General features: G+C 39.9%; 2 protein-coding genes across 4 annotated transcripts in view; one reads left to right on the top strand and one right to left on the bottom strand.

Moving 5' to 3' along the window:
- Positions 1-1,727: 1,727 nt before the first annotated feature.
- On the top strand, positions 1,728-8,499 carry LOC127530933 (protein crumbs homolog 1-like). Its single transcript, XM_051938915.1, has 6 exons — positions 1,728-1,841; positions 2,575-2,740; positions 4,928-5,798; positions 6,310-6,426; positions 6,629-6,755; positions 7,158-8,499. Exons 2-6 carry the CDS (start codon positions 2,575-2,577, stop codon positions 7,377-7,379), a joined length of 1,503 nt encoding a protein of 500 aa, XP_051794875.1. The 5' UTR covers positions 1,728-1,841; the 3' UTR covers positions 7,380-8,499.
- Positions 8,500-11,265: 2,766 nt separating this feature from the next.
- The window catches only part of dennd1a (DENN/MADD domain containing 1A), a 52,422-nt gene continuing 47,231 nt past the window's right edge, over positions 11,266-16,456 (bottom strand). For all 3 annotated transcript variants that reach the window (XM_022212164.2, XM_022212162.2, XM_022212163.2), the window contains 2 exons: positions 15,542-15,782; positions 11,266-14,364 (listed from right to left, as the gene is read on the bottom strand). In XM_022212164.2, coding sequence (XP_022067856.2) covers positions 13,297-14,364; positions 15,542-15,782 — 1,309 coding nt within the window. In that variant the 3' untranslated portion in view covers positions 11,266-13,296. The remainder of the gene's footprint in view (positions 14,365-15,541; positions 15,783-16,456) is intronic.

Below are 16,456 nucleotides of genomic sequence, written 5' to 3'. Positions count from 1 at the left end.
GTTTTTTTTAATGAAAAATGTCTTGAAATTTAGATCTGATGCTTTAAATCAGTCAGCACATTTTAATGCCTCTACTGACTCATGACCCTTGATCGTGCAAACCAAATTTCATACAGATCCTTGCAGCCAGTTATGAGCTATAAAGTTATTGTTTTTGTGGTCTCCTGAACCATGAATGCAATGTTTCTGTTACAATAACTATTAGCATGTGACTTCAATTTCAGGAGGGATATCAATCCATTCATTGGTTAAGGCATTTTTTTAAATGACCTACTTTACTGAAAATTGATTGGCTTATTGACATTTTGAAATTTTTCACAACAATGTAAGATCAGCAAAGACTGCAGATGAATCTAACTTAGTTTGGGTCCAGAGGTTTCTGACCAGATGTCAAAAATAGGTATTCAGGAAAGTGGAGAAAAATTGACATTTTTATAGCATGTGCCGAAGTATGAATTAAGGATAGAAATAATGAAAGACTTCTGACTTCAGGTAATTGCAGAAACATAAACTTGAATGTTCATGCATTACCTTGAGGTCAGTGAGTGTCCATCATATGCAGCCCAGTAACGGGTGGCGGTTTACCCAAGAAGCCAATTTAGGTGTTTACAGATACTCATTTTTTCCTGCACAAACACGCTCACTGTAGAAAAAGAAAAGAAAAACAAGAGCAACTACAATAGATTTTCATCAGCTTTACTGATGAACCCCTCATCCTTAAGTCAAAAACAATAAAGGCCCTGCAGCTTTGCTGCTGGACCATTAATAACTTATTTGCATTAAATGTTATTTTTAATAGGACATGATATATTGGACTTTCATTGTGCACAGTCTCAAAGGGGGGAAACCTATAAAAACTCTTGTCTTGTTGGCTGGGATGTAATATTATATATAATACTCTGTTGTTGTTCTATATTATCAGTGTAATTGGCAAACAAAGTGGTCTGAAAAAAACTGTAAATACAAACACTGTAGTAGGAGTACCCAAGTGGATTGAAATAGTCATTACAGAGGTCCAGCTCAATCTATCTAAGAAGAGCATTTCCAACAGTTATGTTATCAAACCTAACTGGAATTTTTAGACGAGAATGCAGTGAGGGAATATGGCAGAGGAACATGCAGTTTGAATTTCATCTGCCCAACTATTATAGCAGAGTTTGCTTGCAAAAAGAATGACACTATTGTTTTCTCATGACAGGACCCCAAAATGTTATATTTTTTTAATCTAACTTATTTAGAACTAACTTCTAATTGTCCCCCTGACAGAATTCCCTTCGTGGACTTACAGCCATGAGGACACAATGAGTTTCAGTACCTATGATGTAGGAAAGAGCCACGGAAAGCAGCTTCCATGTGTCTTTCTTCCTGAGGTCCTTAAAGCCAGATGGGTTGCTGCTCCACTAGGAGACCTACAGATGAAAGACGGGGGAGAAGTTTACTTCTCAGTCTACCTGGGGATGGGTAGAATTTTTGTCAGCTCTGTGCCTAACAATGCCCTACTGACAGCTCCAGTATTTGTGACAACTGGCGAGAAGCAACTTCTACAGATTGAAGTGCAACACAAACGGTGATTTTTGAGCATGCAGGCCTTCGCTATGGAATTGGAGAGATCCATGAAGTGAACATTAATATTGGGGATCAGGCCTATGTAGGAGGACTTCCAAGACACTGGGACTCTGCTGTGTGGGGAGGACATTTCAAAGGTTGTCTGCAGGACCTTCGTTTAGACCTCAGTGCACTTGGATGTGGACAGCTGGGACAGCTTGGCTGAACAGGAATTTTATTTACCAAGTGATACCGAAAATGTAAAGAATGGTTGTGTTAGTGACGATACCTGCAAGGTAGGAAATGCTTTTGTTATTGGCTTTGTCCCTTAGTAGTACTTAACATTACTGTCACAAAACCATGATCCATTTTAGGGGCTATGTCATTAAAAGCTCTTTCATACAGATCATAATTCATACATACAGACATAGAGGCACACATCCACCATTAACATCATCCCTAGTATTAATTACATGTTGGACAGCGACATCCAATGAATATTTAATGTTACAACTTTGTTAACTAGACCATTTCATTCACGCAATATTAAATTGGTGAATTAAAGAGGCACATTTATGAACTGCCACTGAATCACCAGGAGAGGGGTGAGGTGGTTGGTGGGTATACAAAGTAGGTCCATTAAAACTCTTTGGACAAAGAAAGATATTGGTTTTGGGTAAACATACCATGTTCTGTTCTAAGACCACTATCTCTTCATAACTAAGATCTGCCAAACACAACAGTCCAAACCCACCATAGTGTCAAATAAGAAATTTTTGTCCCTAAAAGAGAAGAAAAAAAGAAAAACAATACACGGGACCTTGGCAACCTATTATAATGTATTTACTCTTAAACTATGGACTAAGTGGGCAGCTTCCAAATGGGACATATAAATGGACCCTTGGCAGTATGGATACCTGTCTCAACTGACACTTTCAAGCTTACAATTTTAAAACTGTTGTGCTGATTATTTGCTGCTTGAGTTCCTTTTATCAAGATAAAATCAAATCTCCATGCTTTTCTCTGCAGATGAGGCCTTGTCAAAATGGAGGAGAATGCACCACCACATTCAATGATTTTACATGTTCTTGTCTGGAGGACTTCATTGGGAAGATCTGTGAAACACGTGTCTGGTGTGTTAGTGATCCTTGTCTCAATGGCGGTCATTGTATGGACCTTCCTGATGGATATGAATGTAAGAACATCTGCATAATTCTATAAGTGTGGCTAGTCAAAAATCCATCATTTTCTTTGTATTTGCATATGTGTAGTAATGGCATCCAATTAGTTTTAAAATGTTTGCATTTTTTTAAGCAATTTGTCAAACAATACAAACAATGTAAAAATGCTGACTGTTCCAGCTGAACTAGGGTGAAGGCAGGGTTCACTTGGACAGGTTGCCAGTTATCACAGGGCATCTGTTCAAACTCCATTCACACCTACAGCCAATTTAGAATCACCAGTTAACCTCAGCATGTTTTTGACTGTGGGAGGACCCATGCTGCACAGGGAGAAAATGCAAACTCTACATAGAAAGATCCCATACAGAGATTCAGAGCAGGGACTTCTTTCTGTGAGGCAACAGTGCTATCCAACCCTAGTGTTCCATCCATCCATCCATTCTCTATACACCGCTTTATCCTCACTAGGGTCGCGGGGGGTGCTGGAGCCTATCCCAGCTGACTCGGGTGAAGACAGGGGACACCCAGGACAGGTCGCCAGTCCTGTCGCAGGGCTACATATACAGACAAACAATCACTATCACATTCACACCTACGGGCAATTTAGAATAATCAATTAACCTCAGCATATTTTTGGACTGTGGAGGAAGTCGGAGTGCCCGGAGAAAGCATGCACGCATGCACAGGGAGAACATGCAAACTCCATGCAGAAAGATCCCAGGCCCACCCCGAGATTTGAACCGGGATCTTCTTGCTGCAAGGCAAAAGTGCTAACCGCTACGGCACCGTGCAGCCCCTAGTGTTCCTGTGATGCAATAATAGTTCTTTGCTTGAGAGTTTCTGTATGTAATTTGTTAAAATACAAATGACAAAAATAGAAACACTATTGAAACTAACACAAACCAGGTCTCATAAGTTGATTTTACCACAAGTCTGGGGCCACAAGAAGTAGGTTAGGGGACTCATCACACTGGAGCTGATGTTGTATTTCAGTGGTGGGTATCAGAAAATGTATTACAAATTTTGGAGGATAAACGTGGGTCTTCCTTTGCCCCTGGGGGTCTGCCTGCTTTGTCCAGTTTGTAGTCTAACCTTGAGACCATTGTGACTGTCTGAACTCATTGCTCCACCTGTTTAACACTTCCCTGCAATTGCTCCACTGGTTTAACCCGTTTTGATATCTGCATAAGCATTTTTCGAAATAGAACGACACTGCCAACTCGATGATAGAAACATTATACACCGATGGAAAGCTTAGATTCTCATGAATCCGCCGGTATAAACCACTTTCAGATGTGATTACCACAGTGGATAATATAAACACATTTGTCCGACAAACAACGAATATCCATCCATCCGTTCTCTATACACGGCTTTAACGTACACAGCGCGACTCACATTTGCGGGTTCATTATTACACACAGATGAAAATATTCCACAAAAAACGGCCATCCACCTTGGACATCCAGACGAAACAAGCCAGTAAAATATTTTGTCCAAAACATGTCTTGAAGTCGGTATATAATCCACGAATAGGTCGTTTTCGAGGAAATGCACCTCGCGATGTGCGTCCAATATTCCCTGTATTTCTTGTCATATTTTTATTTACAAATAAAATATTAGCGATTTTTGTACTGAAATGGCTGGAATTGACTGTACCTTATATGGCTACCACTTCCCTGCAGTCTTGATTTTTAGGCATGAGAATTAACTGGGTAAAGCCAGAACATCTGAAAAAACAATACAGTTTTCAAGCTATATTAGCTGCATATCAAGAATACCATTTTTGTCAAGAATTTCTATGTCACCAGTGGGGATCATTTTGAAAGTCAGCCTGGAACTAAAACCACTTCCTTTGTGAATTAGGACTTAGCTGTTTAAAGTATGAAGCCTTCTGACTTTCATCAACTCCAGGCAGTGTATTACTCAAAAGTCAATACTGAAATGCAACATTGTTATGAACACATTTCAGAAGTGGTAGACACACTCAGATCCTCATATTACACTTTTTTCTTTTTCTTGTTTTTTTTTTTTTTTTTAAAGGCAAAAGTCACAGTCTGTGTTTCTGGTATGTAGTGCCAGTCCAGGAATTTACGTTAAAATTGTCTGTGTGAGATTTAGTCAGTGATACAGATGATATTTTGATAAATGACACGAACACTGCAACAATAATAAAGATATATTTCTATGTTGGCTCTTAGGTGTGTACAATGCCACATTTGAGAACAACCCTGTGCAGTACAGTGCTGGAGGATCCTTGGCTGAACCTGTCTCTAACATATACATAGAGCTGCGGACTCGATCAGAAAATGCTGTGCTCCTGAGAGCCTCCTGGGGGTCAGACCTTCTAATGGTGGGTCTGCTGGACTCTTCAGTCCAGGTAGAAATCCATACAGGCAACAGCATTGAGACGTTGATCTTCAAAGGAGTTCGTCGAGTGGCTGATGGGAGCTGGCACCGAGTGAACATCTCTAGGGCTGAGAAGATTCACAAATCCTCTCCCTGGGTCATCACTGTGGATGGAATCACAGATGCCAGTAGTGAGCCAGACCGCACAGGTAGCGTTCACTTTCTGAATGAGAAGGGTGCCGTGCTGGCCATCGCAGAGAGTTTCACAGGCTGCTTGGGTGCAGTGAGGCTTGGACAAGTTCATCTTCCTTTTGTGGATGACTATAAATCTCCACAATTATCTCAATTCCATATAGTTGGAAAACCAAAGATTCATTTGGGCTGTACCAGTGCCCCTGTGTGTGACTCAGATCCTTGTCTCAATGGAGCCACATGCGAAGACCTCTTTGATAAATATGGCTGTGTGTGCGACTCTGGTTGGGAGGGCGAACAGTGTGAGGTAGACACTGATGACTGTGCGTCTCAGCCCTGTGTTTACGGAACCTGTAAGGACTATTTAGCTGGTTTTGAGTGCCGTTGTCACCCTGGATATGCAGGCACGCTATGTGATGAGGATCTTGATGAGTGCGAGCAACATGCTTGTGAACACGGAGGTACCTGTGAGGATGGACCCAACATGTACACCTGCGTATGTCCAAAGGAATACAGTGGCCCTCACTGTCAGTGAGTGCATACTCATCTGTCTGTTTATTGCATAAACTGGAAGAATAGTGAATCCAAAATGTTCCGGAAATGGGTAGTTCCATCTTATACTGTTCTTGCTTCTCCCTTACCTAAAATATCAAAGTAGGGGAAATGTAGCTAGCTAGAATGGTAGTGATTACTAGTCTTTTTCTGTTTTAATTTGACAATGATAAATGCACAACAAATGTCCACAAACAAACAAAGCTGACAAGATTGCAACAGCAGGGCAATGTGAAGTTTTACCATGTCTTCTGCTTTGTAGACTTTGTTACAAATGACGTCACAAGATGACAGCACCCATTTCTGCTATATTTTGGGTTCAATTTTCTACACTGGGAGGAAGTTGATGTGTTGTCCAAGTTTAAATACAGTCTTTGGTTTATTGCTTCGACAGGCAGCGGTATTTGCAGTGTTAACACTCAGAACACATAAAGCAACACAGAATTCTTGCATGTCATGTTAAGGCAAAGTTTATTACCTTATATACCAGGTGGGAGTATCCTCCAATACAATGTGGTCAAGATGTCCATTGTGCAAATGATGGTGTCTGCAAGGATGGACTTTGGGGAGCTAACTGTACATGCATGCCAGGTTTTACAGGCAGCAGGTAACTTTTTTATAATGACTCTATAAATCAACAACCAAAGAATTGTACAGTAACTTGCATGCTTGGTGTGGATCATAAAGAGAGACGTAGAGACTCAATTCTGCTGTATAATTGTAAACAGCATCTTTTTATTCATGTCATTCAGTGTCTTGAGACAGAAAATGAAGTACCAGAAGGAATTCATGTATTTTCTGCATTTCAGGTGTGAAATGGAGATCAATGAGTGTGAGTCCAACCCCTGTCGGAATGGTGGTTCCTGTTTGGATCGATTCAACATGTTTGTGTGTGAATGTCCACCAGGGTACAGCGGACCAATCTGTGACACTAATGTGTGTTTGCTAAGCTTCTCTTCTCAAAGTATTACATAGTCAAGAGATGTCTGTTTCATGTGTTATCTAGCAACATGTAGCAAATAGCTAAGTCCTATCCATTGGTCTTAAACTAAATTATTTTCAGAATTTACATAAAATTTTAGAATCAAAATTCAGAAGACACCATTATAAAGCTTATTTTTCTTTCAAAATAATGTTCTCACATCTTCCCATGATGCTATTTTGAAATGGCTGAAGTTCATTGGCCCAAGGATTGACATAGTTTATACACTGAGGGTGTGTTTTTAGTTAAAGTATAACCATTTTACACAAACTGAAACCACAAATACAAAAACAATGTCCTTGTAATGTTTTTAGTCCACAAACAAATCACTGTCTCTGTCTTGTGTGTTTATCCAGAAACAAGCCCATAAACAGGGAATCCCCTGGCTGGTGGTAGCCATCCCACTGCTCTGCTTCTGTGTGCTGATACTGATCATAGCTATGACTGTCATGGTGCTCATGGCGAAGAAGAAGCGGCAGTCAGAGGGTGCATACAGCCCCAGTTCTCAGGAGCTGGCTGGAGCTCGGCTGGAGATGGACAGCATGCTCAAAGTTCCACCAGAGGAAAGACTCATCTGACACCAGCACTGATAAATGAGGGTAATTGGTGTTGATCTGTGTACTGCGGGCAGGTGCACAGGACTCACTGTAAAAAAAATTTAAATCCTATATGTGGGCTGATCTGAAGGATGAGACACAGTTTCCTGTTGGAGACCAACTGCTGACCCCATGTTGCTGCTCTATGTCTCTTCATTTCACAGCTGTGTGCAAACCACATTGTTCCCTCAGATTTCTTTGATAGTCTGAAGGAACAGCGACAAGTCTATTGCACTTCAAAAACACATACTAAGACTTCATACTATATAAATTCTTTCTATCAGAAGCTCAGGGTGAGAGAACAAGTACATTTAATCCATTGTAGCTTGTAAAGCCTTAACCTGTTTTTTTTTTTTTTTGAATAGTGCCAGCTATTGTGAAACGGCTTTATGGCAAGAATCACTGCACGATAAACTGTGGAAAATTAGTCAGACTTTTTATGTAATATCCATGCTGCTGCTGGAAGCTGGGTTGTATTCATGTAAAACCTATATTATTACTTCTGTAGCCTTTGCAGGTTTGAATTATCTCTTATATTGTTCAGTCCTCAGTCGAACTATTAACAAACTGTTTACAAGACAATAAGACAAGTCATAGTTGGCATTTTTAATGTGAAATGTTTCTCTTGCTGTTAGCAGGGGGGAGTAGTAGTGATTTGTACAGAGCATTTTTTTTTCTTTTTTTTCACGTGGAGACATGACATGTGCCAAGTTTGGTATGAGTTATGTTTCTAACTTTTTGTGTGTGGAAAGGGTAACAATTGCAGCTGACCAATTTTGTTGTTTTACAATCACACCCCCTATTGGCCAAACTGCATGAATTTCAGCATTCTTATTTATGCACTCAAGTTTGTAAAGTTGAGCCCAACTTGGTTCCACTTGGAATAATTATTTGAGATACACAGCAGTTTCAATTGATGTGACCACATACACAAAAATTTGTTTGCCAGTCAGCAAAAGTGACACAAAATATCTTAAATCAAATATATGGACATCGTTTAGGGCTGTCCAAACATGATGTGTACCAAGTTTGGTGGAGGTTGGATGTACTGTCAAAATCATGTCTGAAAAGAAGGAGAATTTAAAGGGATATCAACAAGCGATTTCTTACAGAATTTTGCCTCATCATTCAGTGTTTCAACTCTTCAGTGTACAGGAGTAGAAGTAATTTTTTTTTTTTAAAATTTCCTATAGTGCACCCTAGTACAGTGCTGAAAATAAGTATTTGATACACTGTCAATTTGCAGGTTTTCCCACTTACAAAGAATGGAGAGGTCTATTATTTTTATCGTAGGTACACTTCAACCGTGAGAGAGAATCTAAACTAAAAAATCCAGAAAATCACTTTGTATGAGTTTTAAATAATTCATTTGCATTTTATTACATTAGATAAGTATTTGATCACCATTCAACCAGTAAGAATTCTGACTCTCACAGACCTGCTAGTTTGTCTTTAAGAAGCGCTTCGATTCTCCACTCCTTACCTGTATTAATTGCTCCTATTTGAACTGTATAAAAGACACCTGTCCACACACTCAATCGATCAGCTGTGTTGCCTAAATCAATACATAAAATGAAATTAAATTTAGAATTTTTTGAATCTTTTTTGGGGAGTTTTTGAAAAGAACTTTGTCTTGAACATAAGTTGGCGACATACTGCCAGTGGTAACAAGCTGGATGTTGTTTTTCATTACATTACAAGGTAAACACTTCGCACATCTATCAAAAAACAGGTGCGTAGAGGAAAAACAGACCATACAGTTGCAAAAAGAGGCCCCCGCACACTGTCCAGCTTATCCTTTAAAGGATATATTGCAAGTTGGACAGTGTGCGGGGGCCTCTTTCTGCAACTTTATGGTTTTTCATTACATTAAAATATAGCATCGAAAAATAAATGATTAGCAGAAACAAACTGTACATTCACATAAACTGCATACATTTATCTTAAAAGTGACCTCAAGAATACAGAAATAATCGAATTCTATTGTTGGTTTACATTAAAACTCCACAGGACAACTTTAAAGATGCATTTTGACATTGTGGGAAAACCTTGTTACTTGTCATCTTACTTTGATGACATCTACATATTTATCAACATAAAAAGCTTCTCTTTCTGTGGCCAGCACAGATATATTTTCTTGTAAATGCTGATGCACCTGGATCTGATCTTCATGTCCAGATAATGTATCTAGATATACATCATATACTAAATCTTTTCATATTGTCTAGGTCTGGTTGGGTCTAGATTCAAAAGCTTTTTTGAACTAAATGTTCATTTTAACAGTGTGAAAGCATTAAACTTGTCAAAATTACAGCCCCTGTAAAAAATATCCATCCCTCTGTTTGCTGTAAGTTTCTCCTTTCTATTACTTTTCAACATGAATCATGGATTATTTCATTTAGTGTTTTTGAGAAGATTTTCTTTTTAAAAAGGCACCCTATTGTGTTAAAATAAATGTATGTAGCTTAGCTTTCATTGCTTTTCCTATTCATTTACATGAAGACTAGAGCGAGATGCATCTACTTCCAAATGCAGAATGCCTCTTTTACTTTGCAAAAATTTGAATCCTACCAATTTTGACCAATTTGACAAATGTGGCAATGTTTGAAAACTTAGCTACATGGCTGCCCATTTCCAAGTCTACTGAGTACCAACGTTGGAAGATTCATGATTTGACACGGACAAAGCATTTCCATGCTTTGCTGAGCTTTTCACCTTTGACAGATAAAATGTATACTGATCTGCTCATTTGATTCCAGGAAAAATGGAGTCACGTGCCATTAATTTTGTGCAATTCAAATGTTACCTAGTCTTCTACACTACTGGCACACAATGTGATAACTGAGGGTCAGAATCCATTCACAGAAACAGACATTTGACATTGTAAAGTACTAATTGTTTAGTCTTGCGCTGTCATTACAACTGACTTGGGGGATTGATCAACAGCCAAAAAGCACTGCCGTCCTCATTTATCATCTCTAAACTAACAGACAACTTTCATTTGTCTATAAAACACAGACAAATGGAGCTCTCGATTATGAATTTTAAAATCTGATTTTAGTTTTATGGTTTTCCTTGTATATTTAAATATACATTGTGGTGTGATTGCAGTTACCATATATTTGAAGCATAGTGTCATAGGCCAAAAATTGGCCTGGATTATGATCTCTCAGAAGCAGATCTTAAGATGTGTTATCTGATATCAGCAGAAATCAAATGTTCTTAACAGCCACAGGACATGACATTGTTCAGTAACAAGGATAAGAGCACATTTTTAGACAATCTCACCACAGACATTGGCCAACTACTGTGAATCAAATATTGATTTCAGATAGTTAAGGGCTAAAGGTTAGGGCTGCACACTTTCGCTTTACAGCTAGAAGATCCCCAGTTCGTGTCCTGGCTTTCCTGCGATTTTTCTGCATGGAGTTTGCATGTTCTCCCTGTGCATGTGTGGGTATTCACTGGGCACTCCGGCTTCCTCCCACAGTCCAAAAAATATGCTGAGGTTAATTGATTATTCTACATTGGCCGAAGGTGTGAATGCGAGTGTGAATGTTTGTCTGTATATGGGGCCCTGCGACGGAGTGGCGACCTGTCCAGAGTGTCCCCTGCAGCCATCTCCCTCCTAAATTATGTGTCGGAAATGTGTCAAAGGATAGGCTTTCAGATTCTATCTGAAAATCCAATATGCAGTCCAAACAGACCTTAAGGAGAGCTTAAACCAAATTGAAAAATCTAATAGCATTGCCATAAGAAAGCTCAGATGTTTACAAGTTCAAACAATCAAGAATCATTTTGCAGGAATCAAGCGAGTCAGTGAAAAAAGGTAAGGTAATGAAAATGCGCTGCATAGTCAAACACAATACAGAGTCAGAGTAAATTTAATTAAGTTAAGCTGATATGTTCAGATATTTCTACTACATTTTAAGCAGGTGCAGTAGGATACTTGTCACCATACTTTAATCATTCAGAGAACAAGCATAGTGTCATCTGTACACACACAACAGCAGCAACTAGATCTATACAGCACTTTAAAGCAGTTAGGACTTTTTGGCATTCACAACATATGGACGCCCCAAGATCACCTGGAAAGTTGTATGGGCCAGCATGGACACCTACACAGTTTCTGGTGGTGGAGGAATCACAACAGCTGAATTAGTAACTGGTTGGCAAAACTGTGAGAAACCATTATTTTTGTTCACTATGCACAACTGACATTAAAATGTGTAAGAAGACTCATTACAAAATAACTGTCATCAAACACAAAGTAATACTTGACGAAGGCAAAAAAAACAACTAAAGGAAATAATGAGCATATGAGCAGAAAAATTGGCCAAAAGATCATTCAGAAACAAAGTTCTCAATAAGTGTCCCAAAGTCTCCAGATACGTAATTCGACAGAAATGTTCACAATCATCATTCTGCATAAAGCTACCAAAAACATCAATAGATGAACTCAATTATCCAAATGCATGACTGAGGTGCACCACAATTTGTAGCTACAGAACCATGATGCCATTAAGATGTCAATCAACTATAGCAGACTAGCTACTAATAACAATACAAGCTAATTGTAGAAGTTGACATCATTAAGACTTGCTGTTGTGAGCACGGCATATATCCTCTAGCAGGATACACTGTGTGTAGTGCCACTAAAGACAGATGACATGTGAGGGAGCAGTGCAAAAAAAATGTCAGCAAATATTTTAGTGAGTGACAATGAGCTGGGAACTGTTGGCACTCCATTTCCATGGAAGAATGGCAGAAAAACACAATATATCCTAATTCAGATAATCCTAGGGCAGATCTACATGAGTTCAAGTGCTGTTGACGAAGGAGGCAGCCTACACCCTCAATCTGTTCACCAGACGCACACTCCTATTTGTCACTCGTCAGGAGCACAGCTGATGGGGCATTCCTACCTACTGGATCAGGACCTTCTGAGGCAGTTAATACACATCACCCCTAATGAATTTGCACAACTGGACTCAACACTGCTCCATCTGGAGCACAGTCAAAGAAATGTGTGGGCTGAGAGGATCATTATGCTGCACTAATGTCATGTGACACAGAAAAACTGTACTGGTAATTATATGTTGTTTGTTGTTTCAAGCATATTTTCCTGTCAATCCCTTTTGCATGGGTGTGCCTGCATGGGTTTCCAGCAGGTGCCCGAGCTCCCTTTTACCATCCAAAAGCATACTGTTTGGCGATTCTAAATTGGCTGTAGGTGTGAGTGTGAGCGTACATGGTCTATGTTGGCCGTGTGATGGTCTGTGTTGGTTGGCTAAGAAGTTTGCCTCTACATCACCTATGACAATAAGAAAATGTACAGCTTTTCAAATATTATCTCTTAATTTGCTCATGCTCCTTTACAGGTTGGTTTCAGGAAATTTAAATCCAGCTCAAATGAACTCCACGGGTGCTCGGGTAGAGAGGCACTCTTCCTTCCTCATCTTTGCTAGTTTTTTCAGTTGTCATGTTGACACATGAAACACCAAGGGTGACAGCTGCTTACTGAAAGCATCAGATGTTAGCTTGTAGAGGAAATAATGTGTACTTAATTATGAATTATTAATATAACTTAATTACTTTTTCTGAGCAAATTTTAGTTAGCTAGTTAATATATTAGTGTCATATCAGAATGTTCTGACTTCAACAACGTAAGAATCATTGTCAACCTGGTTATAGAATGCAAAAAAAATAAAACTGTTCCTCATTTTAGGATACAGGCATGTCTTCAATCTCAATTTAGGCTGTTTTTTTTCAATTGTGCATGAGCAAGGGAGACTTTATCAGAGCTAATGCACCATCAAAGCAGTAGAAGGTCCTGATAGAGTAGTGAGGGAAGTTTGGGTGATGACAGAGAGGGGTGCCTCTGTGCATATAGACCGTTTTAGTCAAATGTTTCCCACTTTCTCCTAAGGTCCTCCACCTTCTTTTTGGGGGGCGTAGCAGGGTTGGCCATAGTCAGCAGGTCCCCAAAAGGATCCTGAATCTTCTCACTGTTGTCCTCAGTTTGAAGTGGCTTTTCCAGTATGTTCATGGCTGTAGTGGGGACAGATGTGGAGTTGCCCAGGCTGGAAATTGCGTGGTTGCTGGCAGAGGAATGACGTAGGGGGTTGACTGAGGAGGGGAAGGTGGACTGAAGCAGTCCATAATAGGGTGGCAGAGTGGAGCTGCCTGGTGAATGTTGTCTGTAGAGCCCCGTTGGTGTAGGAAAGGAGTGTGGCTGGGGTGGCGTATTTAAGTAAGAGCATGGTGGAGGCCCGTATACTGCATTGAAGGGATTTGCACTTACAGTTGGTGAGTAATGCATTTGAGGGGAGGTGTGCTGTACAGCCTGGGCGAAAGGATTCAGTGATATGTGAGGATGCAGTGGGAAAGGAGGCAGGTTCTGTGGGTGAGATCTTGGTGGTAGTGTTTGTTTGCTAGATGATGAGACACTGATATTTACCTCATCAGTTAATGCAGCCGAGCTGGGCTGTGCTGAGGTTTTAAGGGGGTCTAGCAGGCTTATCAGATCTATACTGTCTTCAGCAACCTTTGTGGGCCTCAGCAGGTCTCCATCTGTTGTCATGCCTAGAGCTTGTCGAAATTCTTTCCCCCCTGATGTAGTCCTTCCCTCACTAGCTACAGCTGTTTTAGAGCGCAACTGGGCAATGGGGGGTGCTAGGACAGTGCCAAGTTCTGGTGTTTTCCTTCCATGGGGGCGAGGAATGGTGATATTACCAGCGGTGGTAGGGTCCAAAGGGTCAGAGCCTGCAGTGGAGCTTTCCCTGCCAGGAGAGTGGGCTTCTGTCTGTACAAGAAGTTGGATAGGTGGAGGTATATCACAGGTAGGAGGCATACCAACAGGCAAAGTGGTTTCATCCTTCCCTCTACTCCAGGTCTTGTTGTAAGGGTTGGAAAGCTTGAGGCCTGGAAGCATTTGCGAGTTTTCACTGACACTTAGATCCATCCGCTGCAAACACAAGAGAAAACAGAGACTTTAAAGGACCTTTTAAGAATTTTTACTATTTTTTCTTAAAATTAGCCCAGTAAAGCCTATGTCCTAAAGCATTCAGCCGAGATATTTGATAGCCGTACTTCCGGTTTTTGTTGTCGGAGGTTTGAAATGCATTATGGGAAACGTAGTAGTATACTACAGTGTGAACGGTTGGCATTCTAATCATACTTATAGTACGTAGTATACAGTATATACTCATTGAGAATGTAGTATGTAGTACGTTAGTATGCGATTTCGGACACAGCCTTACACTCACCGGCCACTTAATTAGCTACACCTGTTAAACTGCTCGTTAATGCAATTATCTAATTGGCCAATCAAATGGCAGTAACTCAATACATTTAGGCATGTAGACACGGTTGAGACAACTTGCTAAATGTTCAAATCAAGCATCAGAAGGAGGAAGAAAAGTGATTTAAGTGACTTTGAACATGGCATGGTGTGTGATTTTCACACACAACGATCTCTAGGGTTTAGAGAGAATGGTCCATAAAAGAGAAAATATTCAATGAGTGGTAGTTGTGTGGACCAAAAATATCTTGTTGATGTTGTTGCGGGGGATATTTTTTGGCTCACTTTGAGTCCTTTAGTACTAATTGAACATCGTTTAAACGCCACAGTCTACCTGAGTATTGTTGCTAACCATGCCCATTCCTTTCTGACCGCAGTGCACCCATCTTCTGATGGCCAGCAGGGTCACAAAGCTCAAATCATCTCAAACTGGTTTCTTGAACATGACATTGAGTTCACTGTACTCCAATGGCATCCACAGTCACCAGATCTCAGTCCAATAGAACCTTTGGGATGTGGTAGGATCGGAGATTCACAATATGGATGTGCAACTGACAAATCTGCAGCAACTCTATGATGCTATCATGTCAATATGGACAAAAATCTCTGAGGAATGTTTCCAACACCTTGTTGAAAGAATGCCATGAAGAATTGAGGCAATTCTGAAGGCAAAAGGAGGTCCAACCAGGTAATGGCAAGGTGTACTTAATAAAGTGGCCAGTGAATCTAATAGCTGAATGGTTTAGATGTTGGGTCAGCAACATCAAATTTAACAGACATTGTTTAGGCTCATCAAAATAAAATCTGCTAAAAAGATAGAATTAAACAAACTTTGCCTGACCTGGTAGGTGAACTTGGCATGTAGCTCATCTTTAGGAGTCCTCAGGTCTTCCAGACTTTTAGCCAAGGTAATTGGCTGACTGTCAGGCTCGTCCTGGCACCCAAAAATGTCGCCCAGTAGGTTGACACTGGAGAATTTCTCATTAACTGGGCTTGGAGGAGCTGTGTGGCTTTCTGCCCCAAAACCTGGATCATCCCCTTCTATCAAATCAACCTCCTTCAGGGAGCGATATGGCTGAGGCCTGTGGGGACAAAAGACTTGAGTAACTTATTTCGCTCACACACCAGAGGTCTTCATAGGTCAAAAACCTGTATCCAATCAAAATATGGACCATTTTCCTTTTCTCCAAAATTGGCCAAAAAAAGAGAAACTTATCAAAACCTTTGAAAAGGGTGCATTTTGTGGCTAAAAATGACAAAATTGAATCAAATATATCCCTTTTTTGGTTAAATACTTTGCTACTCCATAAAATATGTAATATTTCAAGTGGGACAACAGTTTGCTGCAATGCAGTATTTACACCTCTTCTGAGTAATTGTTGATGAAGACTGTAGTGTCATGATCTGGATTTAAATTTTCAAAAAATGAAAGCATACTTTTTTGACACAGTTATATTATCAATATGAACCAGTGACCTTGTGGGTCGGTGGTACACACAGAATAGGGTAGTCTAAAAATACCTGTTGTGCTGTGTATTTTGGTCTTTCCATGGAATTAAGTGACAATGAGATAGCCAGTAGAAAAAGTCAGTTTTTGTTTTACCTTCTTGATACATTTCTATTCCTGGTAAACTAGAAAAAATATGTAAGAATGACAATACAAACTACTCTGAACAACTCTAAAGGATTTGGTGAAAACTGGGGAACCTCTGAAACAATTTTTATTTCATTTTATCTGCACAATCACAATTTTCAC

The sequence above is a fragment of the Acanthochromis polyacanthus genome, chromosome 18 (genome assembly GCF_021347895.1).
Source record: "Acanthochromis polyacanthus isolate Apoly-LR-REF ecotype Palm Island chromosome 18, KAUST_Apoly_ChrSc, whole genome shotgun sequence".
Taxonomy (NCBI): domain Eukaryota; kingdom Metazoa; phylum Chordata; class Actinopteri; family Pomacentridae; genus Acanthochromis; species Acanthochromis polyacanthus.
Note: the sequence above shows the minus strand (reverse complement) of the source record. Positions and strands in the feature narration are given on the sequence as shown.

Bases quoted from the DNA above. Each gene is read 5' to 3' on its own strand.
- LOC127530933 (XM_051938915.1), top strand. From the start codon at position 2,575: ATGAGGCCTTGTCAAAATGGAGGAGAATGCACCACCACATTCAATGAT. The intron at 2,741-4,927 runs GTAAGAACATCT...GTTGGCTCTTAG, and splicing joins CCTTCCTGATGGATATGAAT to GTGTGTACAATGCCACATTT. The intron at 6,427-6,628 runs GTAACTTTTTTA...TCTGCATTTCAG, and splicing joins CCAGGTTTTACAGGCAGCAG to GTGTGAAATGGAGATCAATG.